This window comes from Gymnoscopelus microlampas (genome assembly GCF_963454915.1).
Source record: "Gymnoscopelus microlampas genome assembly, chromosome: 11".
Taxonomy (NCBI): domain Eukaryota; kingdom Metazoa; phylum Chordata; class Actinopteri; order Myctophiformes; family Myctophidae; genus Gymnoscopelus; species Gymnoscopelus microlampas.
In genome coordinates this window covers 13,981,831-14,008,877 of record NC_139948.1, presented here as the reverse complement: position 1 = coordinate 14,008,877, position 27,047 = coordinate 13,981,831, and the positions used below count along the sequence as shown (strand labels likewise).

General features: G+C 41.1%; 1 protein-coding gene across 1 annotated transcript in view; it reads left to right on the top strand.

The window, feature by feature from the left end:
• The window catches only part of LOC311054965 (uncharacterized protein), a 110,103-nt gene that overhangs the window by 13,049 nt on the left and 70,007 nt on the right, over nucleotides 1-27,047 (top strand). The window contains 5 exon segments of the mRNA XM_084071013.1: nucleotides 23,715-23,877; nucleotides 23,996-24,264; nucleotides 24,826-24,971; nucleotides 25,058-25,361; nucleotides 26,745-26,872. Of these exon segments, the coding sequence (XP_083927139.1) occupies nucleotides 23,715-23,877; nucleotides 23,996-24,264; nucleotides 24,826-24,971; nucleotides 25,058-25,361; nucleotides 26,745-26,872 (1,010 nt within the window).

Below are 27,047 nucleotides of genomic sequence, written 5' to 3'. Positions count from 1 at the left end.
TGTGTGATGTTGTACGATCGTAAGACGACATCACGCTGGCATTATGCCCATAATCGGGCGTAGTGCCGCGTTGTCATCGAAGCTTCTCAACAGTCCCCCGCAGTGCGAGCATGCTCTCACGATTAATCACGAGAGCAGTGTACATTATTCTTTCTTCTTTGTATAGTCTTTTGATTTTGGTTTCCTCCTGATGGTTGGGGGTGGAGGACCTGTTGGTCGGGTCTGGGACTCTGGGGAACCATCTTGTTCTCTACCCGGTACAGAGTGTCAGAGATGCTGCAAAGCGTTCACCATACACCATATCCATTCTAGGGTCCACTTCCAACACACCATGGCATAAGGCCATCTGGTTGGGTACGTCGACCAGATTGTTAGTTGAGTAGAGTAAGTTGGGCTGGCAGGATGCCATGAGTCTCTCTTCAAACCGTCGTGTCTGTGCACTAGGCCTTCATCTCCTCTCAGGCTAGGGACTCCGACATACTGAATCGACAGCGGCTCCTTTGGTAGGAGAGCTAGCTCGGTTCCACGTGGGCGAACTGCGCCGTTGTGCCGCGGTTGATTGCACTCTATATGTTGTAGGTTGACGGATGTCGGGCAAAGGGAGTCCGCTCTCCTCTTTTTCTTTGAAGTGAGGTAGACTATATTGTAGTACATTTCGATCGAATACTTTTTACACGGTTGATTGATTGATTGACTATTTTATTAGGCAAAAAATGTAAAACAGCACAGTTACATTTAAAATACTTTGTCTAAAATGTCTGTTCAAAAAAGTCCTTGTGGTCTTCTTTCCATTGAGATCCTTGGTATTCAATTCATAGACATAGACACAGTTCAAATATCAATACAAAAATACAGAAAAGGATAACACTATGTACAACAATAATAAAAAGCGGGGGAGGGGGGGGGGAACCCATAATGCTATATGTACAAACAGGGGGGGGGGGGGGTCGTCTGTCTAACGGGAAAATAGTACTACCTCCTCTTTTAGCATCCTGAAAGGTGAATTTTCAGGGCTGTTTTAAATGAGCCCAGCGAACTGCACTTTTTGAGGGATGGGGTTAGACTATTCCTAATCTGAGTTCCCAGAAGTTCTCGCCAGCTCTCGTATACATATGGGAGGGGCGAAGGAACCTGGGTGGCAGTGCTGTAGAAGGAGAAATTGCCCATGTTTGTTTTATGGGTGGGTGGTACCAAATCGTTGTTAACGCTCCCTCTAGTATTGTGGCTGTGGGTGTCGCTAACTTTTTGGAGGTATTTACTCAGATATGCGGAAATAGGGGGCATATCGGGCAAATTTGCATTTACAATTTTGAAGACTAATCCCATAATGTTGATGTAATAGATGCTGGCTGTGAACCTTTGTAGCATTGTATCACATTTGATTTGTTTATTTAACAGGGTCAGTGCAAAAATAAATACAGAATATTGCACCAGGGATATCTATATTATCTGTTGCCCTCTGCATTGTTCGCAGCACTTCTGAGGATTAATTTAAATGTATTATTAAATAATTAGAAACAATGTAAGCTTAATCACAGTAACATTTCACATACGTTTAAAATAAAAGCACAATGAAAATAATAGTATAGAGGCCAGAGGGACTCCGTTCAAACATATGGGGTTTAAGTGGTTATAGTACTGCATTCTATCTGTTGGCCCTTAGCAGGGTGTTTCACTGCCCAGATGCTTTGACTGAAAAAGCAGTCTGGCTAAACTTTGTAGAACAAAATTCAATACAACACTCCCCTCTAGTGGAGGATCTTGTTGACCTTGTGCCTGTATTGCAGTATTGAGATCTCCCAATGGACCTGAAGAATTATATTGACATAGTCTGTATATCATTTTGTGGGTGAGACAGCACTAAGCAATATCATTATCATTATGCTATATAACTATACATTTATACAAACGGCAAACGTTACATTTCACTACATTATCGTGTGTTATCCTTTTTAAACTTAAGCTATTGGGATAATAATATATTCACCATTTACCTGCTTACTTACTTAATTTCTTATGTATGTATTACCAGTGATATGAGGTGTGTATAGGGCTCCTCTAGGGTCCATAGACCTAATGCACATTTCAAACCTATAACTAACAGGTTTGTTTAATTATTTGACCCAAATTGATAAACCATAACCTAGCATATTATTAATTAATTAAATAATTATTTATTTATTGTAGTCATACATTATAAAGGACAGCAGTGTACTAATATCTTTACTTCTTGTCTCTGTTTTACAGTGGTTCTATCTTTCCAAGTTTCAAATATACACAAAACCATCTTAAAATGTCCTTCTGACAATGATTGATTGATTGATTGATTGAATACTTTATTTAGAAGTCTGCAGAAAAAAAGCACATGAAAGTACAGTTCAAATACAAGGTCAACTAAATAGGATTAAAAAAAAAGAAAACGCCTATGGCTTGTTTCAATTGGGGTCCTTTTGTACTCAATTCATAGTGGACATACAAACTAACTGGAAGGTGTTAAATACAAATTATAAGAATATAAAGTAGTTTATTAAGTAACCTCAGATGTGTAGAGTGCCCAATGCTAGTATGATAACAACAGCATGGCGAGGTGTGGTTTGGTCCAGATCATTGAATTTAACTCACAGAATGAACTGAGGATCTGTTTAAGGAACCTGCATCCACACATTCATTTACCATGGGATTCTACCAAGTGCATCATGTGTCATTGTTATTCATTCTGCTGGTAAACGGTAAGAACTCTGCCTAATTCCAATTTGAAACAAAGTGTTCAATTCAGACTATATTTGAAAGAAAAGTTTGATTCATAACTTGAAGTAGCACTGCTAAAAAACACCCAAAAACAGTTGTAAATCTTTAACCACTTGCCTTTTACAATGCCTTGTGATGCGTTGTGAACTTGTAAGTTGAAAAGTTTTGAAAATGTAAAATTTGGGCTGGATTCAATTGTTCTTCAATTTCAGCCTATAGCATGCCCAAAATAGGGACACCATGGCGAAAGTGGTTCATGTAAAGAGATTGAGCATTAGAACAAGTCCCAGTGAATGTTCATGAATTAACACATCATGGGTTTGGGACCCCAAGGTGGGCCGCCAAATCTTTGTGTTATAGGAACCTTTCTTCTTTTACATTAGCCACTTGAATCCTAGGATATCCCTATTCTGGGGGGAACATTCACAGAAAATAGCAGATCTACAAGCTGACAAAACATTGCAGCTTGTCAGCTTGTAGATCTATGCTATTTTCAGCAAAGAGGTTTAGTGTAGAGGGAAAAAGCATCAGACCAAGTACAGGGCCAAATGTATTTTTAGCGGCGCTAGCCGCTCTATACCTTTAGGTATAGAGCGGATATTAGCCCTCTATACCTGGCTTTTGCGTCAACGTTCTGATTGGTCAGGCTCGCCAAGGTTCTGATTGGTCAGGTCCGTCAACGTTCTGATTGGTCAGGCCCGCCAAGGTTCTGATTGGTCAGGTCCGTCAACGTTCTGATTGGTCAGGCCCGTCGGGGTTCTGATTGGTCAGGTCCGTCAACGTTCTGATTGGTCAGGCCCGTCGAGGTTCTGATTGGTCAGGTCCGTCAACGTTCTGATTGGTCAGGCCCGTCAAGGTTCTGATTGGTCAGGCCCGTCAACGTTCTGATTGGTCAGGCAAGGGAACTATTCATGACATCAATATTATATCATGAATACAAAATTAGATGGTTTATATAAACTGTAAAAGTCCGGAACATAAACACTCTGGGTACGGCTTATAAATTGTATAGATTATTTCATAACACATACATATCTTTCTGGTACCACATGTATACACACGGACACACAAAGTTTATTTTTTAGGTACCCACTCTATCAGCTATGACAGATCAGTTTTTGCCACTTACCTTGGAATGCATTTGGTGATTCGCTTCCAATGGCACTATTTAGTGCCACTGGAAGCCTTGAAATAAATTTACAGAGATTTAATATTGTTTCTCTAGTATTTCTCTGTGTGTACGTATGTCCAGGTGTATGTCCATCCTTATGTTCGTCCTCTGTATTCTTATTAACTGGGGTATAAACTAATATTGATATTATATATTAGATATTAATATTGAAACACATATCTATGACAAAATATATCAAAGGCGCCGCTACCTTCACACAGGTGTGATTTTTTATAAGTGGTTAAAAGTCTGAAAATACATACTATAGAACAACATAGAAAAGATCATTTGCAAAAAAACTAAAAGAAAAACTTTCATTTATACAACACTGGTGATAGTGCTGTCAAACTAGTCTATGAAGTCTAGTCTATGAAATCTATGACATTTTTTTAATCTGCAACACATGCAGTGGGGGTCACTGCTTCATCTCTCTCTCAGCTAAGGCCTGAAAAACGTTGAAGACTCATGCATTAGATGATGATGTTAGGTGATTCAGATGCAGCAGGCATGTGGCTGTGACTGTTTGTCTCAATTCACTCAATCCTCACTGTTCTCAGGAATGAATGAAAAGCATTTGCATTACAAGAATGCTTTAAGCCAATGAATACACCAAAACATCAATTACATTTTTATTATTCAGTAATAATTTCATAAATGTGAGCTTAAAAAATAAATTCAATTTAAAAAAAAATATATATATTTATAATATTCTCATTCTCAGAAAAACTGCTTATAAGAAACACACACATTCTGATTATTTCAACGCACTGTCATCCCAACCACCAAAGCATAACTGAGTTCATCATGCATGCTTCAGAGTAATATGAAATAAGTAATTATTCTTCTGCTTCATAATTTGAATAGAGGAATATTGTGTTGCTTAATATACAGTACTGGGCCGTCTTCACAGTTAGCACAACATTCAGCAAGTTGACCACGGGTCCTTAAAAATACAGTCTTAAATACAGTCATCTTAATAGATTTTAAATATTTAATAACTCAATAATAACTTAATTTAATAGATCATATATATCTTCTTTTTTTTTTAAGACGATGAGTGATGTATTCCCAGTCCCTGGTGTGGCTTAGTTTTGTCACAAGATAGACTGAAAGAAAACCAAACATGATGACCTGGAACACCTGTACGCTGTTATACCTTTCAAGCCGGGAAAGTCTATGTCATATTAGCTGTTGCTATATAAATAGTAACATATTATATATTTTTTGAATTTTTGAATAAAGATTTATAAAGAAAATGTCAGAATTAGAAAGTGTTTTTCGAATCGGCCTCAGGTCTAAATGGGTTGGGCAAGTCAGGATACATTTTAGGTTCAATCATGTGACTGTTAGAGTTTGTGGTTGCTTCTATGTTACCAGGCAACATTTTAAGGCAAACTCTACAGTAATGCGGTAACATTCTGACAGGACTAATTCGATCCTTTCTGCTTCAGTGAGATTCAGTCAAGTGAGGTAACAGCCTATGTTCTCTGAAAGATAGCTAAGATAACAAACTAATGACTTAATGAGTAAATGCAAGTTTAATGATATGGCTTGAAAATAGTGAATCCTTTAGGTTGTTCAAACCTGTGCCCGGTAGGCTAATGTCTCCAAAGCACGATACTGTATTGTATACAGTATATTGTTTATTTAGTTTCTTAAATTCCACTTCTTTATACCTGCAGACACCTTGTTCAGGTCCCAGTGAGGAAACCAGTTGGGAAGCACTAACGTAGATTTAAATGTTTTAACTACTTGGCCAAAATATTAATCAGATGAAACCCGGCTCTGTTTCAGGGGGGATCACAGGCAGGAGAGGAGAGACAGGCCCTACTAACTCCTCCATGCTGGGACTGGCTGTCCTGTTGAACCATGCCAGGACCAGTCACTCCGTCACCGTCCGTTCTGAACCCCAAACCACACCTTTTCCGCACATGCTCCAGGATGGTGTTACATTACATGTCTGGTGATATTGTTTGTCATCAGATATTTCTATGTCACCCGACACTATAGTGACTGTTCTACGTTTGTGTTTCCATTACATCTTGCTCTCTTTGTCTAGGTTTGAAATACATTGTCTACATTCACATGATGACACACATCCGCATTCCCTTAGTGTCTGTCCTCATGTCTCAGAAGTCATGGTATAGCTCCAACTCATTTGAGCTTTTCTTTTGTGTCAGCACTTGCTGTCGTATACTGTATATTGCGGATGAGTCATTTAAGTATTGTGTCCCTATTTGTTATTAAATTAAAGTGTTCCTAAAACAAACCGGTGAACACGGACAGTTTGTCCTTTTTATCAACTCAGTTATGTAATATGTTTCTACGGCAGAGCAATACTTCCTTGTTTTTCCTGATTCTTTGAATGCTGATCGCCTACTAGCGGTAAAGGACCCAGCCACTTCCTCATTAGTCTCTGATGTATCTGACTCTGATAGACTGTTGGCTCACACAATTTTCAAATGCTTCCGCCTGAAGCCTGATTCATACTTTGTTGCACGACGGTGTTGCTTGTCGAAAATAGCCAACCTGCAAGTTAACGATGGAACATAGGCTTAACAGTCTGTACAAAATGAGTAGAAAATAAAGTGAATATCCTGCTCCTTCGCCATTCCAAACACATAAATAAGGCCTTCTGGAAACCAAATGATCCTATCTAGCTTATTGCTCATTAGAAATGGAATTAAAATATTTAAAATATCTAAAATGTATGTTTGAGGGGGCACATGTGTACATTACATGTGCCCATGTACTGTAGCCTTTCAGTGAGCAGTCAGTGTTTTCACAGATGTCAATTCCCTAGATGAGTTTGATTCTCAGGTATTTTGAAAATGAATCATTCTCATCACTGTTCTGAAAATACAAAGTCATGTGGCGAGTATTAACAATTAAAAACTGTGTATTTTGTAGAACTGCCCCTGCAAGTATAAAGCACAGTACAGTTCCTGGGCAAAGGATAAGGATAATTCCTTTTAACAGGTTGTTCATGAAAGTCCTTGCAGTCTTGTTTCCAATGAGAACCTGTGAGCAATTAAGAGTCTTGCTCAGGGACAGGGACACATTTCATTTCATCGACACATATGCTGGCCTGGCCTGGAATCAAATCAGGAATCAACTGAAAAATGTACAGAAAAGGTTTTATTGTGTACTGACAGAATGACTCAATTCCAGTTGCTTGTCTTTCTTCCCTTGCACTTTAAATACTTAACAACTATTTCAAAAATAGCAAAGAAGACCAATCTACAAGCTCACAATGCATCGCGACACCACTGTATAAACCTGGCTTAAATGTGGGACCCAGAGATTAAGGAAAGATCTTTCACTTGTCTTAAGTACTGCACTCATTCTCTCATGGGGGAGAACGCTTAATATCTTTTTATAATAAAGTGCAAAAGTAGGAGGATTGTCTTTAATCCAATTAATTAAAATACATTTTCAGGCAAGAAGTAAGAGCTTATCAACTAACTTATCAAGTAATAAATGAAGTGTGAGCTCTAGTGATTGGAGGCTACAAAACCTGTCCAGTCTTTTTGGACATAAACAAGAAGTTGGAGGATAAAATTAAATCTGATAATGATGTACCGTGCATGTATACTTTATATACTGTAACTTATTATTATTGTCTCCGCCAGGCCGAAAGGCATGGCGAGAGAGTATGTTTTACCCCCTGTCCGTCCGTCCGTCCGTCCGTCCGTCCGTCCGTCCGTCCGTCCGTCCATCCGTCCGTGTGTGTGTGTGTGTGTGTGTGTGTGTGTGTCATTCTGTCTTGTCTGTGTACAGCTAATCTCTGGCACCGTTGGCTTGATCGCAGCGAAACTGTGCACACACAGTCCCTGGAAGCCAAAGCCGAACCTCTGCTCCAAATTTTTCACATGGGCCTTTTATGGCGCCACCAGGAGGCCGATTTGTGCAAAACACATTTTTGAACAGTACTCCTACAAATTTTGGCCAAAAATCCCCCAAATCGGTACACAGTATCTCTATAGTCATTAAAAGAAACGTCTCATTTCATATTTTTCATATTCCATCCTGATTGGCAAAAATTGTCTTTCAAAGTTTGCAGGAGTACTCTATTTCGAACAAAATGCCTCAAATCATGAACACAGCATGCAATTTCCGTGAAATTTTGCACACACATTCCCATTAGGCCGAGGAAGAAATGCCATTTGAAAATGTTCAAATCAGCCTCATGGTGGCGCTGTAACAGGCCGATTCGTGTTTTTACCTATAACTGCACCGATCAGTGTAAAACTTTGTATGCACACTCTCTAAAGGCCAAGGACAAACCTTTGCCCTGCATTTTTCACATTTGCCTTTTATAGCGCCACCAGGAGGCAGACTTATGTAAAACACATTTTTTGATATTAAGCCTTCATATTTGATCCAAATTTCACACAAATCGGTACACATGATCTCTATAGTCATGTGATAAAGACGGATCTGTTTGATTTTTCATATGCCATCCTGATTGGCTAACATTGACATGTAATGTTTGCAGGAGTGGCCCGTTTTGAACAAAATGCCGCAAATCATGAATGCAGCGCCCGATTACGGTGAAACTTTGAACGCACACTCACACTATGTTGAGGAACAAATGCCACCCTTTTAACATTGGCCTGTTATAGCGCCACCAGCAGGTCAAATTTAGCAAAACACATTTTTAGAACAAAATGCCTCAAATCATGCATGCAGTGTCCGATTGCCGTGCAAGGCCTAGGAATAAATGGCATCCTTTTCACATTGGCCTATTATAGCGCCACCAGGAGGCCATAATAACCTACCTGACCTGGCGGAGACTTGTGCTCCGAGGAGCACTTTTTCTAGTTATTATTATTATTATTAGTAGTAGTAGTAGTAGTAGTAGTAGTAGTAGTAGTAGTAGTAGTAGTAGTATAATGATGTACTGTCTATGATCACATCATGTATACTTTACATTACTTATTATTATGAGTAGTAGTAGTAGTAGTAGTAGTAGTAGTAGTAGTAGTAGTAGTAGTAGTAGTAGTAGTAGTAGTAGTAGTAGTAGTAGTAGTAGTAGAAGAGCAACCATCTCTGTGACCTTCTATGATACTTGAGATTCCAATTGGTATCAGCTTGGTCAGGGCATAGACTGACCAGGCAGCTAATATTAAGTGACTCTTGATGGTTATCTGTTTTTTTGTTAGGACCAGAGTTGGGGTGCCCTCCGGTGGTGGTGGTGACCCCTGTCGCAGGGTGCCAGGACAAACCACCCTTTGTGTGTGCGCGTGTGGTTGCCCTGGCAGGGGTTCCCCCTGCCCTGGGTCGGGTGGCCCTGTCCTTGTTGATGAGCCCCAAAACCCTGGTCTGTTAGATTATGTCTGCCCAGTATTATATTTGTGTATGCTGCCGTTCATGTCAATGTGCAGCTAATACTCTTGGTGGTGAAATTCCATTGTTTTAATTGTTTGTACAAAATAAAATGCCATTGCTGCTTTTGTACTTAATCACGCTTCTGCCTCTATCATTAAATGTACAACGAACCTGTGTAATCAGGACAGGATTACTTCCAGATTTAGATTAGAATCATTCATGATTTCCTAAGGTGCAATTCCTTAGGTGGTGTAGTTGGCTATTTCATTCTTACTGCCCTGTTACATATACTTTACATTACTTAAGACAAACTTTAATTTTCATTTTTTACATTTTGGACAAAATAGCCAATTTCAGGCGCGCGGGAAGTACTTAATAGCCAGGGGGGCTGAGCGTCGGGGGAATCCGCTTGACACATGCACGCGCGCGTTTTTTTTGCGGGTTCGGGTCGAAAAATGTGCGGGTTTGGGTGGGTTTTGGCACTTTTTTTCCTTTACTTTATTTCGGTTTTAGGGTTAGGGTTAGGTTAGGGTTACGTTATTTAATTCTTTTAATTCAATTAAAAAAAAAAAAAAAAAAAAAAAATCCCTTCCCATCACCAGGGGGGCTGCAGCCCCCGTAGCCCCCCCCCTTCCCGCGCCACTGGCCAATTTTACATCAAGGTGCCCAGATGTCCCTAGTGCCCACCTATCCTGTATCCTCTGTAAATAGCAGGTGGGTTCACATATCAACACATTGTCAACCAGTATGGTTACGGTGAAAATACATCATCCTATATTATGAACACTGAATAAAAACGGTACTCTATCTGCAAAGTAGCCTACTTAAGCCAATAAAATAATTAGGCTAAACAGACAGTTGCAAAACAAACAATGTAACTAATAATGTAACATTCCATGTAGGCAGGGGTCATGACCATGGCAGCTTGTGATGGACATTTTTCATTAAATTTCATATTTGCCACGGACATGCAATTGGCAAGGTACGGTAGCTAGTTGTGGTTTCCATTCAGGTATTCTGTTGATGAGAAAGTACAAGGCATGCAAATGGAACATTGGAAAAAAGACACACACTACCAGCTACAGCTAGTGAGATTGTAGATCTGCTATTTTCAGCAATTGTTCGTCTATTTTCACAGAATGTTTGCCTATTATCAACTTTCTAAAGAAACTCTGTTTTGCCCCTCCCACATTTAATCCATGTGACACTTGTGTGGGACACATTTCCCGAAACCTGCAAGGTATTCTTATAAGGAAATAAATATTTGCCACGAGCATGCAATTGGCAAGGTAGCTAGTTGTGGTTTCCATTCAGGTATTCTGTTGATGAGAAAGTACAAGGCATGCAAATGGAACATTGGAAAAAAAGACAAACACTACAAGCTACTTTTGATTTATTAGACATGAGAAGGCCTAGATATAAAAGATATCTAAGCATACATGATGAGTGATTAATGAAGGGCATGCCAGGATGTTAACTGAATGCAGTGTCACAATAGTTTAATGCGACGGCACCTAACTTTGATCAGAGGTGAGCTAACTTTTAGGTTTGAGAAGGACCCAGGCAGTGGATGGCTGGTTTCAATGGATTATGATTGTGGAGTGTTATTATAGTTCTTGTACTTAGTGGACACTTTGAAACACTGTCTCTCAACTAACAACAACCAGCTTTCCTTGCCCTTTGACTTGGTAGCAAATGGCTCCATCTGAACAGATTACATGCCCTCTGTTTTTAGCCGCATGCTGAAAGCTGGCGGCTCTACAGACAGCACTAGTCCTAGTCCGACACCCGAGTGACACCTAAGTGTCATTGGCTGTCCTGGCTGTCCTTCACACTTCCCGCCAATGGGGAGACGGCTCTTTGCAGCACCCGCCTCTCCTCCTTTGACACCTATTTGTCATTGGCTGTCCTGGCTGTCCTTCACCCTTCCCCCCGTTTAAGCCAATGGGGAGACGGCCCTTTGCAGCACCCGCCTCTCCTTCTTTGCAGCAGAGAGAGAGAGAGAGGGAGAGAGCCTCAGGCAGGAGGGTTAGCCTAAATGCTAGCGTGCTTCATTAGACCTAGTTTGGCTATTAAGTTATTATTTGGCCATGTTCACACTGACTTCAATCTTAGCTATTGTTGGGAAGACCCATGTGGTGTCACAAAATGTTGCCACCACTTATATAAGAGAGCGTTTAGCCGCTATGTTGCCAGGTTTGGCGAGAGAAACAAGCAATCCAAAAAACAAGTAATCAGGTCTATGAAAAGATTGGGGCAAAAAAAGCCTGCCGCATGCGGCTTTATTATGACTTTGGTCATTTCTTGTTTCTCTTTTGTTTTCACTGTGGGCCGTTGACTCTAATTATTTAATTGTCTGACCACACCACATACACACGTTGTCTTAAAAAAAGGGGGGGGGGGGGGGGGGGGGGGGTAAAGGCAGCTATTAGCAATCATTTCATCTAGCGGTTTTGTCTTCACCTGATGCAATTGTGTACAGGTACCATGTGCAATACTACAAATCTCCTGCACATATTAATGAGCATGTTACTTTACGAGTCACCGAAGTTGTTCAAACACATTTATAATGTTTTTACATTATTATGAAGAAAATATTATATAGGCTATATTTTGAATTTCTTTTCAAAATAAAAAATATGCCACGGACATAGACATGTCTTGCCACAGACACGTTTGTCCGTGTAAGGACATGTTGATGGCCTCTGCATGTAGGCCTAAGTGTCACAGCTTGCTTACATGTTGCATCCTTCACACACATGTCAGGGTGACAGCTACAGTACAGTCCTCATTATTGTAGTATAATTTAGATTTTCAGAGGAAAAAACTATGCTTGTTAACTCCTGCAGAGCAAAGATCAAAGGGAGAGAGCTCCAGCCATCCATGACCTCACTTTATTAACGCCTTGTTAGAAGTACCTGGCAGGCTTTCATTTCATACAACATCTATCTACAATGCCCAATGCCACTTGTATGCAAATGCCAAATCCGTATGAGAACTCAACAAATAGCTAGATGAATCAATTAATCAACCAAAATATATATATATATATATATATATATTTTTTTTTCATAATTTATTTTAACCAATCGTACAGTATATACTTCATTGCCTGGGGCCGCCCAGTTGTCCCTCCTTTTTTCCCTTTTTTCCCTCCTCGTCTATTTTCACAGAATGTTTGCCTATTATCAACTTTCTAAAGAAACTCTGTTTTGCCCCTCCCACATTTAATCCATGTGACACTTGTGTGGGACACATTTCCCGAAACCTGCAAGGTATTCTTATAAGGAAATAAATATTTGCCACGATCATGCAATTGGCAAGGTAGCTAGTTGTGGTTTCCATTCAGGTATTCTGTTGATGAGAAAGTACAAGGCATGCAAATGAAACATTGGAAAAAAAGACAAACACTACAAGCTACTTTTGATTTATTAGACATGAGAAGGCCTAGATATAAAAGAAATCTAAGCATACATGATGAGTGATTAATGAAGGGCATGCCAGGATGTTAACTGAATGCAGTGTCACAATAGTTTAATGCGACGGCACCTAACTTTGATCAGAGGTGAGCTAACTTTTAGGTTTGAGAAGGACCCAGGCAGTGGATGGCTGGTTTCAATGGATTATGATTGTGGAGTGTTATTATAGTTCTTGTCCTTAGTGGACACTTTGAAACACTGTCTCTCAACTAACAACAACCAGCTTTCCTTGCCCTATGACTTGGTAGCAAATGGCTCCATCTGAACAGATTACATGCCCTCTGTTTTTAGCCGCATGCTGAAAGCTGGCGGCTCTACAGACAGCACTAGTCCTAGTCCGACACCCGAGTGACACCTAAGTGTCATTGGCTGTCCTGGCTGTCCTTCACACTTCCCGCCAATGGGGAGACGGCTCTTTGCAGCACCCGCCTCTCCTCCTTTGACACCTATTTGTCATTGGCTGTCCTGGCTGTCCTTCACACTTCCCCCCGTTTAAGCCAATGGGGAGACGGCCCTTTGCAGCACCCGCCTCTCCTTCTTTGCAGCAGAGAGAGAGAGAGAGGGAGAGAGCCTCAGGCAGGAGGGTTAGCCTAAATGCTAGCGTGCTTCATTAGACCTAGTTTGGCTATTAAGTTATTATTTGGCCATGTTCACACTGACTTCAATCTTAGCTATTGTTGGGAAGACCCATGTGGTGTCACAAAATGTTGCCACCACTTATATAAAAAACATTAGAGCGTTTAGCGTCGCAGATTCTGTGACGCTATGTTGCCAGGTTTGGCGAGAGAAACAAGCAATCCAAAAAACAAGTAATCAGGTCTATGAAAAGATTGGGGCAAAAAAAGCCTGCCGCATGCGGCTTTATTATGACTTTGGTCATTTCTTGTTTCTCTTTTGTTTTCACTGTGGGCCGTTGACTCTAATTATTTAATTGTCTGACCACACCACATACACACGTTGTCTTAAAAAAAGGGGGGGGGGGGTAAAGGCAGCTATTAGCAATCATTTCATCTAGCGGTTTTGTCTTCACCTGATGCAATTGTTAGCCCCTTTCGGGACCCTGTTTACCTTGTTTTGTATTTGGGAAGACGGTAACCAGGGTCCCTTGACGCTCAAAGCACTCTCTCTCATATTCGCGGGTACCACTGTCTCGTCTCGGGCTAATAGCTCGTCGCTGGGAAGTTGCAGAGATTTCTCAAAGGTACCAAAAAGAGCAATACTAAACCGCGGTTAATCTGCATTAATGCGCTCGGATCGGCGCTGCCGTTTAACATTTTTAATCATTTAGTAAAGCTAAATTTCCTCTCTCAAACAATGCTCCACTTCCCATGTCCCGCCTCCCCGCGTTGTGATTGTCATGCAAGCATGTAGGAGCTCGCCAATCAGAGGCAGTACCGTAGGACCATAGAGTTATGCGTAGGACGCGCAGCTTGTCAGTCACAACGTGGGGAGGCGGGACATGGGAAGTGGAGCATTGTTTGAGAGAGGAAATTTAGCTTTACTAAATGATTAAAAATGTTAAACGGCAGCGCCGATCCGAGCGCATTAATGCAGATTAACCGCGGTTTAGTATTGCTCTTTTTGGTACCTTTGAGAAATCTCTGCAACTTCCCAGCGACGAGCTATTAGCCCGAGACGAGACAATGGTACCCGCGAATATGAGAGAGAGTGCTTTGAGCGTCAAGGGACCCTGGTTACCGTCTTCCCAAATACAAAACAAGGTAAACAGGGTCCCGAAAGGGGCTAATGCAATTGTGTACAGGTACCATGTGCAATACTACAAATCTCCTGCACATATTAATGAGCATGTTACTTTACGAGTCACCGAAGTTGTTCAAACACATTTATAATGTTTTTACATTATTATGAAGAAAATATTATATAGGCTATATTTTGAATTTCTTTTCAAAATAAAAAATATGCCACGGACATAGACATGTCTTGCCACAGACACGTTTGTCCGTGTAAGGACATGTTGATGGCCTCTGCATGTAGGGCTTAGTGTCACAGCTTGCTTACATGTTGCATCCTTCACACACACATGTCAGGGTGACAGCTACAGTACAGTCCTTATTATTGTAGTATAATTTAGATTTTCAGAGGAAAAAACTATGCTTGTTAACTCCTGCAGAGCAAAGATCAAAGGGAGAGAGCTCCAGCCATCCATGACCTCACTTTATTAACGCCTTGTTAGAAGTACCTGGCAGGCTTTCATTTCATACAACATCTATCTACAATGCCCAATGCCACTTGTATGCAAATGCCAAATCCGTATGAGAACTCAACAAATAGCTAGATGAATCAATTAATAAACCAAAATATATATATATATATATATATATATATATATATATTTTTTTTCATAATTTATTTTAACCAATCGTACATTATATACTTCATTGCCTGGGGTCGCCCAGTTGTCCCTCCTTTTTTCCCTCCTTTCACCAAATCTCTTCACCAAAAATAGCAGATCTACAAGCTGTTGTGAGATTGTAGATCTGCTATTTTCAGCAATTGTTCGTCTATTTTCACAGAATGTTTGCCTATTATGTCTGCAATATTATTGTGCAATCAGGATTCAAGAGGGTTTTATTGAAACTCTCATACAGGTACATTGGTACAAGCAGTGAAGTGTTGGTGTGGCGTGCTCAACAGTGATGCATGTGATTAAGGAAATAAGGCATGAGATAAGAGAACAACCAATCAATCATGACTCAACTTTCTAAAGAAACTCTGTTTTGCCCCTCCCACATTGAATCCATGTGACACTTGTGTGGGACACATTTCCCGAAACCTGCAAGGTATTCTTATAAGGAAATAGATATGTAACCATTGTGCAAATTGAGAGAGAGCGAGAGAGGTATTTAGTGAGTTAGTATTCTGATAGTAATCCTTACTATAGAGCATGGGTCTTCAACAAGGGGTCTGGGACCCCTAGGGGTCCTCAGAGTTACTACAGGGGGCCCGCCAAATCTATGTGTGATTTTTTCTTCCTTTTTTTCACATTAAGAACTTGAATCCTAGCATCCCTATTCTGGGGGACAATTCAACAAAAATAGTAGATCAACAAGCTGACAATTTTTTGTTTATTTTTGTAGATTTGGCATAGAGCAGACCAAGTACAGAGCCAAACGTCAAGTTTACTAAGAATTGAGGGATTAAGTGGTTGAATGTCTAAAAATACACATCTATGTGTGATTTTTTTTTGTTTCACATTAAGAACTTGAATCCTAGCATCCCTATTCTGGGGACAATTCAACAAAAATAGTAGATCAACAAGCTGACAATTTTTTGTTTATTTTTGTAGATTTGGCATAGAGCAGACCAAGTACAGAGCCAAACGTCAAGTTTACTAAGAATTGAGGGATTAAGTGGTTGAATGTCTAAAAATACACATTAACATGAATCCAACATATTAATAGAAAAGATAATGTGTGAACAAACAAATACAAAAACATGAATTTACACAACACTGATGATAGTGTTATCAAGTCTATGAAGCTATCTATGAAAACGTTTAATCTGCAACACAATATGTAGTGGGGGTCCCTGCTTCATCTCTCTCTCAGCTAAGGGGTCCTTGGTCTGAAAAATGTCAAAGGCCCCTGCTATAGTGTTTGTACCGTAGAAACAGGGTTCTTCCAGCCTCTCCAGCTCTTTATTAAACTCAAAATACATATTCAGGTCAGGATACCAATTTTATCCAATCAGGGGAGAGAAATGATACAGGACATGCAGGATAACAAGTGAAATTGGAAGCAATGACACAAAGAAATGAGCAGTTAATTTAAGCTGATAAATGGCTACTCTCTGGCTGAACTTGGCAACCCGCACCTGAAAATGTATTTAAGTATTTTCTGTTGAAATATATATATTGACAAATATCACTTACCCGTACCTTTAAGATAAGAAAACATTTCTTGCAGAAATAACCTTTTTTCCCTTATTATTATTGAACATCAGGGATGAATAAAACAGATAACAGTAATTATGAAGTCATCTTTAATGTGAGATGTGGACAGCAGGTTGCTCCTTGGAGGAGGAAACGGTGAAGACCAAACCTATACGGTCCTGCACAATTAGACAGAAATGCGTGACATTTATTAGCACTTTAGTCCAGTTCCACTCGTGTTCTAAGTGCAATGATCAAATGATGAATGACAGCACAGCTATTTAGTAAGGCAAAAAGGGAAATCTGTTTGTTTGAGAATGGTTCATTGACCCTATATGCCAGTTGTGGACATTAGACGACCACCTCATTTTGATCTACCAGGTGGTATGAGGACACAGAGCAGACTTGCTCCTGCCCTCTGATATGGATGTGACTTTGATTATGGATCATCAAGAGTGTGTACTCTTATTATATTCTTCACGATGACGATGTCAGTTTCCCATCCAGCAGAATACAGCATACTGACTCCACAAGGCAGAAAAATATAGTCATACCAGCATTGCAAAAACACGTTTTGTTTGCTGTTGCTTCACTACTATATCTTAGGTCAAAGAGGTGGCAGTGGCTCAGGGGTAGAGTGGCCAGTAGAGCGGCCGGATGTGATCCCGGGCTCCCCCAGAGTTAGTGTCGAAGTGTCCTTGAACAAGACACTGAACCCCTAATTGCTCCCGATGAGCAGGTTGGTGCCTTGCATGGTTTCCTCCGCCATCGGTGTATGAATGTGAATGGGTGAATGTAATGCACAATCTATGTAAAGCACTTTGGATTAAAGCGATATATAAATGCACCATTTACCATCTACCATTCAAAGGGTCTGACTCCTTTGGTTTAGAGAGGCTCTGAACCGGTGATAGGTCTCCTTTATCAATGAATAATGATCTGAATGTGTAACAAGTTGCATAAGGCCAAATCCTAATAATTATGTCTGATTATAAGGTAGGCTACTTCTCATATTCCACTGTCAAGCTGTCACGTTTTCACCCAGAACACATGCAAGGTCGCTGCCAATTCCATTTCTGTCTCTAGCTGTCTTGTTGCAATTCGACTCCTGGAATACAACAATAGTAGATAGTAGGTTAATATCGGATTGTTTTGAGGAACGCAACAACACCCCCTTCAGCAGAATACAGCATACTGACTCAACAAGACAGCAAAATATAGTCATACCAGCATCGCAAAAACACGTTTTGTTTGCTGTGGCCAAAGGGCCTACTCTGTGTTGAGTTTGCGTGTTCTCCCCGTGTCTCCTAGGATAGTTAATACCCTCACAAAAACATGTAGTAATCCTGGTCGCTATACCGCCTCCCCCAAGACAGCCGGGGCGCCTGATGGAGGGGAAGGGAACTGGTTGGAATAACGTGTTCCTTCCACACGCTACGTCCTACCAGGGAGACTCCCCGCTGTCAGGTGACAAGAAGGTCAGTTGCCTCTCATGCATGAAGGAGGCATGAGCTCGGCCCTGGGCTCCCTAGGCTGGTGGGGGGAGTGTAGCGCCCAGGATCACTTATATAATTGGCACCGGGTGAAAATCGCGGGATAAAAAATTATATAAAAAAAAAAACGACGACTGGACGACCGGTCAAAGCCAAGGTCAATGTGTTGTCCAAGACGTTTGGACGCTGTTTGTCTGATAAACTGTGGCACACCTTCCTGTTCATCATCAACATCATCTTCTCTACCAACCAATGGAAGGATTCCACATTCGGCAGCTCATCTCTGTCTAACAAATTATGTCATATGTGTTAAGCCTTGATATGTTGTCTTGGTAACCCCCCTGATAAGGGTCTTGTTATACTGTAACCCCCTTACATTTCATGGCTTGTCAGAGAGCATCTGGTATTGTCAACCTCATGTCTGCTCTCTCAAATACAATAATCGATTACTATACAATAGCTGTGTGTATCTTCTTATTGCTTCTGTGAAATGAATCTGAACTTCATGGGCAATAAGAAAATATGTATCAATCGGTATAGGGAGGGACAGACACGGTGGGGCGGGTGAGGTGACACCTCCTTCAGGTGTGTTTGGTAGAGGGAGGAGTATATAAGTTGATTTAAACAAGTATGACTTCAGTGCCAGACTATCTCTCTCACACACACACACACACACACACACACACACACACACACACACACACACACACACACACACACACACACACACACACACACACACATGATGGCTGTCAGCCAACTACTCCGTGTAGCAACTCTGCTAACGTTACTGATGAGAGGTGAGTAGAATCTCTGTTGCCTTACTAGTGGTGAACAGTGCATTTGCTTGAGTACTGTACTACTAATTTATTTTTGCAAGCTGATTACTTTATATTGGACTCCACTGCATTTCTACGAAGGGACTCTTGGGACCCAAACTTACAAAGATATATTAATGAATTAACTACTTAAGTCCTATTTCAAATATAATGAAAATATATATATATTTTTTTTGACAATTTGGACAACCCCCCAGGGGTCCCCAAATTATTTTTGGGGTTTTCGTTCCGAGCCATAATGATAAGTCACTGGCGGCCCCCCGGAATATTAATGGTCAGCCACCAACCAGACACCGACTCTCCTGTGAGCTAGTCTGACATAGGGACACCCCTGTCTGCCCGACACACAGTCATGCCCACTCACGAGCACCTATCTCGGACATAGGAGCCAGCATCACCCGCATACATAGGGACATGACTGTCTGACACAGTCTTGCAACATGTGGAGGTCTTACAACCACCACCACCACTGGGGACTGTCGTCACTACCTATCCTAACTCAAGAGTGCCTATCTCGGGAATAGGAGCCAGCATGGAGGTCCTCTTGGGACCAGTGGGACTATCCAGTGAGCCAGGCAACATAGGGTTACATCGGGCCTCACGCATAAGCTAAATTCCAAAACCTTAATTTGTGCCTCATCATCCAGCGTGCCATGACTTAGAAACGTTTGCATCCCAAATGCTAATTTACTATTGGAGGAGCTGAGAACGAGGAGAGCGCAGGGCCGGCTCCCTAAGCCACTTGGAGTGAGATATCTGGCAAAGATACAAAGTGTATTTTTCATGTATGATGTATCTTTTGCGGAACTGTCTTCGTTGAAATGCGTGGCATATAAATTCTCCTCCTCCACATAACAACCCTCTGAGCTCCGGAATAGCCCAGCAATCCAACTGTGTGACACATCATAATTGCTGTCACTTAAAAATGACCCTAACTGAGCATTCCGATTCCTTAAAGCAACCAGTTCTTTTCCCCCCTCCTCGTTCGGAGGCAGGGATAAGGCGGGAGTGGAAGACGTGAGGATGCTCATGTTCCGACACTACTCATGTCGGAACATGAGCAGTGTTGCCAGATTTTGCGAGAGGAATACGCAACCAGGTCTATGGTCTCTTTTCTTTTTTTTTTGACTTGCATCTCAGTCTGGGGCCCGCCTCTGGCTGCCCGACGTCCAAGAATTTCATGGAAGAATTGAATAAAAATTATTCAGCCTCTACACCACTAGTTGGCAGCAGCTAATAGGTGTTTGTTTTTACCTGTCAAGGTGTTGTTGTTTTGTTGCCGGTGAATTGTGACAGACAGTGAGACTACTGATGATAGCAAAATGAAACGCACATGGGCAGGTTTTTATTTAAAAAAATCATAAACCCAGCGTCCGATTGCGGTGAAACTTTGCACTACATTGAGGAAGAAATGCCACCCTTTCCACATTGCCCTTTTATAGCGCCACCAGCAGGTCTAATGTAGCAAAACACATTTTTGGAACAAAATGTCTCAAATCATGAATGCAGTGTCCGATTGCCATCAAAGGCCTAAAGGTCGTAACACACGGCAAGCGGTTCACGCGGGTGGTACCGCTCGGATCAGCGGTGCTCGCTTCTAGATCTTATGTTTTATTATGCAGAATGCAGTGGATCTTACTATTCGTTTTTATTTAGTGCTACTTAAAGGTAGGGTAAGTGATATTTTTTGGTTAAAACAAAAAGTATTTTGTTAAAAGGTTAAAATACTATATTGTGATAGTAATCATTGCTATAGAGTGTTTGTTCAGTAACAGGAGTCTCCCTGTCTCTCCAGCTCTTTAATAAACAGAAAATACATTTTTCGGTAGGTGTCAAAATCTCAGCCAATCAGGAGAAAGTACCCATTTTTAAGCTTAATTTGTATAGTGTTCCAGTTCCAATTTTGTCTGCTCATTTCTTAGTGTCATCACTTCCAATTCCACTTGTTTAATCTATATCCTGATTGAGTTCTCTGTCCTGGTTGGATAAAATTGGAAATGAAACTGAAACTGAAACGAAAATGCATTTTCTGTTTAATAAAGAGGTGGAGAGACAAGGAGACTCCTAATACTGAACAAACACTCTATAGCAATGAGTACTATCAGAATATAGAGCTATTTAACACTTATTTTAACCAAAGCAAATCCCTTACCCTATCTTTAAATTAACCGATGACTCGAGCGGGGTCTGACTAAAGCTGGGAACATAAATGTATATCTCTCTTCTTACATAGGTTTTGAACTGTGGTTTGCACATACAGTAGGGTTTGCAGTACTTTTAAACCCCTGCTTGAAGGCCTTCATTCGTACAGGGAGGGTGTTTTGCATGGGAGTCAAGATTTGCATAAAGATGTTAACAGACATGGGGACTTTTGTGCCAAAATTTGATTTAAACACTGTTATCACACTTTTTATATTTTTGGTTCCATTAAGACCAGTGCAACTACCATCCTGATGACTTGAGCTGGTACAGTGTGAACCACATGAACCATAGTATCCATATTCTGGGCATGTCATAGTAGGTGAACATTCAAGAAAAATAGGGGAACGTAGCAGAACATATCAACAAACAAAAATAGCAGAACTGCAACCTTAAATAGAATTTGCATACTGATTACATACATATCTCCTTGTTATCACAACATTTTGTACGTTTCTGGGAAAAAATTAGTCATGTGTCACGTAATAGAAATGGGCCAAACCTTTGGGTCATGATTGATTTGTTGTTCTCTTATCTCAAGCCTTTTCTAATCGTATTTCCTTATCTTAATTAAATGTGTGCTCCATTCATGAGTGCAGACCTTTCAAAGGTAGTGCTTACAGTTTAATGGCAATCAAAAATGTACAGTATTATTCTCAAATGGCGACAAATAATAGTTATAAACCAAAATATTTGTTTAAGTTGTAGTGAGAATGATGCAACATTCATGGTGTGTTTATAACAGGCTGTTATAAGTACTAGAGTGATTCATAGACTGATAATAAAGTAACTGGGTCATTGGTGACCTGTTACTGTACCATAGTAATAGCATCAAGGTGATACTCTCCTGTTTTTCTATATGTTTAATCTGTTTTACCAGACCCTAGAGTCCTTGATAGGCATTGGGCATGCCGTAATAGGTGAACGCTTGGTGAAAATGTCACGCTGCAACCCGTTGTGGGGTAGATCAACTATTTTTGGTGTAGAGGGGAAAAGGAGAGTTCCAAGTATAGACCTCTGGAGGACCCTGGTCAACAAATTATATAGCGTTTTATTTTCAAGTGAAAATACTTGAATTAATGTACTTTCTGACCATGGTGAGATCACACATAATAAGCGCTGCATCCGCTGTATCAATGCCCGAGTAAACAATCTACAAGCTCATCGCTCTAATATTAGCACCGAGAGCTTCAGCCCATAGCAAAGTCTACCCAGGGACTGGCCACTGCTTGGGACAGTGCATACCATAGCCTGGGGGAGCCAGGCCCCGAGAGTTGCTGAGAAATGTTGAAGCTGCCAAAGCTGGAACTGCAGGCGGGGCGAAATACATGCACGAGCAAAAAATACAGAGATATTTATATATATAAATATATATAATATTATATAAATATGTAAACATATTATACATAAATACATATGCATTTACATATAAATATGCATCTCGAGTGTATTTAATAAATATAAATATAAACACGGGCTCGTTCATGGAGGTAGGTTGTGACGTAGGACGCAACAGGGACACTAGTGCGCATGCTCATAACTCTATGGTTGCTCGAAACGTCTCAAAAACGTCTCAATAATTCTACTTCCGGCAGGCTTCCGGGTGCTTCAAAACGCCACTGAGCAATTTCATTGAAATGAATAGCTGGGGGCAGGGCAATCCGCCCTCTAGTTATATTATACCTCTATGGGGGGTAGCGTAACCTGGACAACAGACCGCGTGGACGCTAACACTGTTAGCATAGACATTAAGGTAGACGCCTCCTCTGACTCTGGGGCGTCTGCATCTCGGGCGCCATTTTGGAGAAAGCAAGTTTCCTGACTACTGGCCAATCACAGCACGTTTTTTCCGGGACTTGGCAGGATCTAGTTGTATAAAAATATAACTATTTTTTTTTTTGATATAAAACTAGATTCTGACAAGTCCCGGAAACAGTGTATAGCACCTCTGTTCCCACTGTCCCGATGAACAAAACAAATGATGTGCTGTAAATTATTTAAAGTTGTCATTTTAATAGCTTGTTTCCATTCATTCTTCAGGGGCTAACTCACAATTAAATGGTAAGTATTTTGTTTGGTAATGGTAAGTTTTATTTTGTTTTTTATTTTACCTGGCTAAAGAGCAATAATCCCCTGCTAAGGCTGCTCATTTCGTCTAACCTAGCCAGTTGACCCATATTTTGGTGGGTCAGACTCAATAAAGTTACGAACATTTACTGTATGTAAAACCCCAAACCTCAGTGTAAGTCCTAAAACAGAACACAAATATTTAACTGCTGAGTGTCAGCAGACTGTCTTCAGTGACACACCTTTTACCTTTACTTACATGGTGGACATTTGCTGCAAATACAGCCTATTTTACCATTCATTCAGTTGTACAATTTCACACATGTGAGCTGCAAAGCATTGTAGATTGGCTATTTTCAGCGAAGAGATTTGTTGTAGAAGAACTGGAGAATCTAGCATAGAGTCCTGTTGAAGTGGTTAAGCCTGATTTATACTTCATCGTATGACAGAACATAAATTAAGCATTACTCTATTGGACGGTTGTGTTTCTCTCAGTGTGTGGCCAGCCTCCTCTGAACACCAGGATAGTTGGAGGTGAAGACGCTCCAGCTGGGAGCTGGCCCTGGCAGGCCAGTCTACAAACCTCTAGTGGCCACTTCTGTGGAGGATCTCTTATTAACAAGGAATGGGTGCTGTCAGCTGCTCACTGCTTCTCAAGGTGGGATATTATTAACAGCAAGAGATCCGCTACTCTCCCAAGACCATTTCATTAATACTTGCAAAAAGAAAAGTGAATATTGTGCTCATTATGGCTTGTCTTTTTTCTTTACTCCTAGTAATAGCCCAGCTGGTCTCACTGTTTATCTGGGTCGGCAGAGTCAAGAACTAGCCAACCCCAACGAGGTCTCTCGGTCGGTTAGCCACGTCATCCGCAACCCCAACTACAACAGTGTTACTAGTGATAATGACATCGCGCTTCTGAAACTTGCATCGCCGGTGACGTTTACCGACTATATCCGACCAGTCTGCCTGGCAGCATCAGGGAGCACTTTCTACAGTGGCATCGACAGCTGGATCACTGGCTGGGGCACCATTGGAAGTGGTCGTGAGTATAGTGAATCAAAACTAAGTCCATTTTATTTGTAGCATTTCATACCGGGTGAATTGAAAAACAACCAAACAACAAACCATACAGCCCACCACACACACACGCGCACGCACACGCACGCACGCACGCGCGCACGCGCGCACGCGCGCACGCGCACACACGCACACACACACGCACACACACACACACACACACACACACACACACACACACACACACACACACAAACATTTTGATTGATTGATTCATGTGTATTGTCCCTGGTCGATAATTAAATGAAGAATTAAACACACACAGATTTAGATGGATTTATATGTTTATCTCAGTGCCTGATGATCTGGTTTGGTTTACAGGTAGTGAGCAGGTGAGAGTAGTTAGGAGCTAAGCCATTTAAAGCCATGTATATTATAAATGGTGCAGGACAGAAAGAGAGGTTGGGAGATATGTTCATATCTGGTAGTCATCACCGTTATGCAGCGGGTCAGTTGACTGTGATTAAAGAAAACAGAACATTTGATATAGTCATTTGCTCATGAAACTAACTTTGTGTCTTCCTAGTTGCCCTCCCTTCCCCCCAAAACCTCCAGGAGGTGGAGGTTCCAGTGGTGGGTAACAGACAGTGTAACTGCAACTATGGAGTGGGCTCCATCACTGACAATATGATCTGTGCTGGACTTAGTGCTGGAGGGAAGGACTCATGTCAGGTGATCATTTGATTGGTTGTGTTCATTGTGAGTATTTCGTCCTGTAAATATCTCATTGTTTTAATGCAGTATATGTTTCCCTGCAGGGAGATTCAGGAGGCCCAATGGTGAGCAAAGAAGGTGCCCGCTGGATTCAGTCTGGAATAGTAAGCTTCGGTGTGGGTTGTGCCCTGCCTAATACCCCTGGAGTCTACGCCAGAGTGTCTCAGTACCAGTCTTGGATCAACAGTCAGATCACCAGCGACCAGCCAGGATTTATCACCTTCACCTCCTCTGGGACTAACAGTGACCTGAGCGTCAACTGTGCTGGCGTGCCACCAGTCGGAACAGCTACACCAACTATACCAACTACACCTACCAACACCATCCATCCTACAACCACATCCAAACGTGAGTGGCCTTCACGACCTACAGTAAATTGAAAATGCTTTTTAGCCGCATGCGCTAGCGAGCGGTCACGACACCTGAGTCAAAAGTGTCGACACCTAAGTCTCATTGGCTGTCCTGGCTGTCGATCACACTTCCCCCCGTTTAAGCTCCCATTTTAAGCCAATGGGGAGACGAAAATGTAATGGACACGTTAGTCAACGAATTAGACGAGACGAAAATGTTAGGGCGGGACGAATGGAGAAGAGATCCAATCAGAATTACTCTTTTTGAGGGACTAGTTGGGAAGGGATCCAATCAGAACGATCCTCATTGTTAAGTTAGGTTGAACCACCCGGAAGCACACCATATTAGGGGCCAGCATGGACGAACAGAAACCACAACAAGGCAACGCACGGAGTTACACAGCAGAGAGAGAGAGAAAGGGAGACAGCTTCAGCCAGGATGGTTAGCCTAAATGCTAGCGTGCTTCATTAGACCTAGTTTGGCTATTAAGTTATTATTTCCCCATGTTCACACTGACTTCAATCTTAGCTATTGTTGGGAAGACCCGTGTGGTGTCACAAAATGTTGCCACTACTTATATAAAAAACATTAGAGCGTTAATTTGCGACGCTAAATGTTGAGAGAAACAAGCAATCCAAAAAACAAGTAATCAGGTCTATGAAAAGATTGGGGCCAAAAAAGCCTGCAACATGCGGCTTTATTATGACTTTGGTCATACTTTTCCTTTTACCTGGCTAAAGAGCAATAATTCCCTGCAAAGGCTGCTCATTTCATCTAACTTAGCCAGTTGACCCATATTTTGGTTGATTTACAGTGGGTCAGACTCATTAAGGTTAAGAACATTTAAATATAACAATAACTTCTGCAAAGAGGGGTTCACAGAGTTGGAGTTTCAGTAGAACTAACGCGACAGAAATGCTATGAACTCCTTCCTTGTCACAATGCTCTCCTCATTAAACAGCATAGATTTTAGAAATAGAATTACTTGTTTTCATAACATTAGCGTTAAAAAAAAACTATTTGTTTATGTGCTCCTCTTTTGTCTGTGTGCACTCAATCACTACAGTGCTCTGAGCTGTAGAACAGCAGCAGGAGAGGAGAGGGGGGGAGTTGCGTGGTTTTGACGGACAGTTTGAGGATCCAATGGAGTTGGGAGGTTTTGTCAGAGGCGCTTTTTAACACTTTTCATTGGTTCAAAAAAATGTTTTTACATAGACGTAAAGGGTGTTCAATAGCGTTGATTTATGAACAAAAAAAGAGCTGAAAATGGAGTAAACTGGTTGGTCCTGGACACCGGTGAAATGTAACTACGGTCCTACAGTAGTATTCAATATACGTAACTGCAACTAACTGTTTCTACCCATTGTGTATAACGTGCAGCTACAACACCTGCACCTGCACCACCAAAGGTCGTGTTGGAATTCAAAATACAGCAAACATTCACACCGGCACTTGCAAACACATTCTCACCCGCATTCCAGAACTTAGCAACCCAAGTAGCTTCAGCGGTAAGTCCAATATGATCATGCAAACCCTAACAAAACATTATCCATATCTTCCGTAATTCCTCCTATCATGTATTTTACTACAATATTGGTTTCTGGCAATTGTATAATAATGATGTTTAAAAAGAAACCTACTATATGGAAATGTCTTGCTTTTATTGTACAATTACCAAATAAC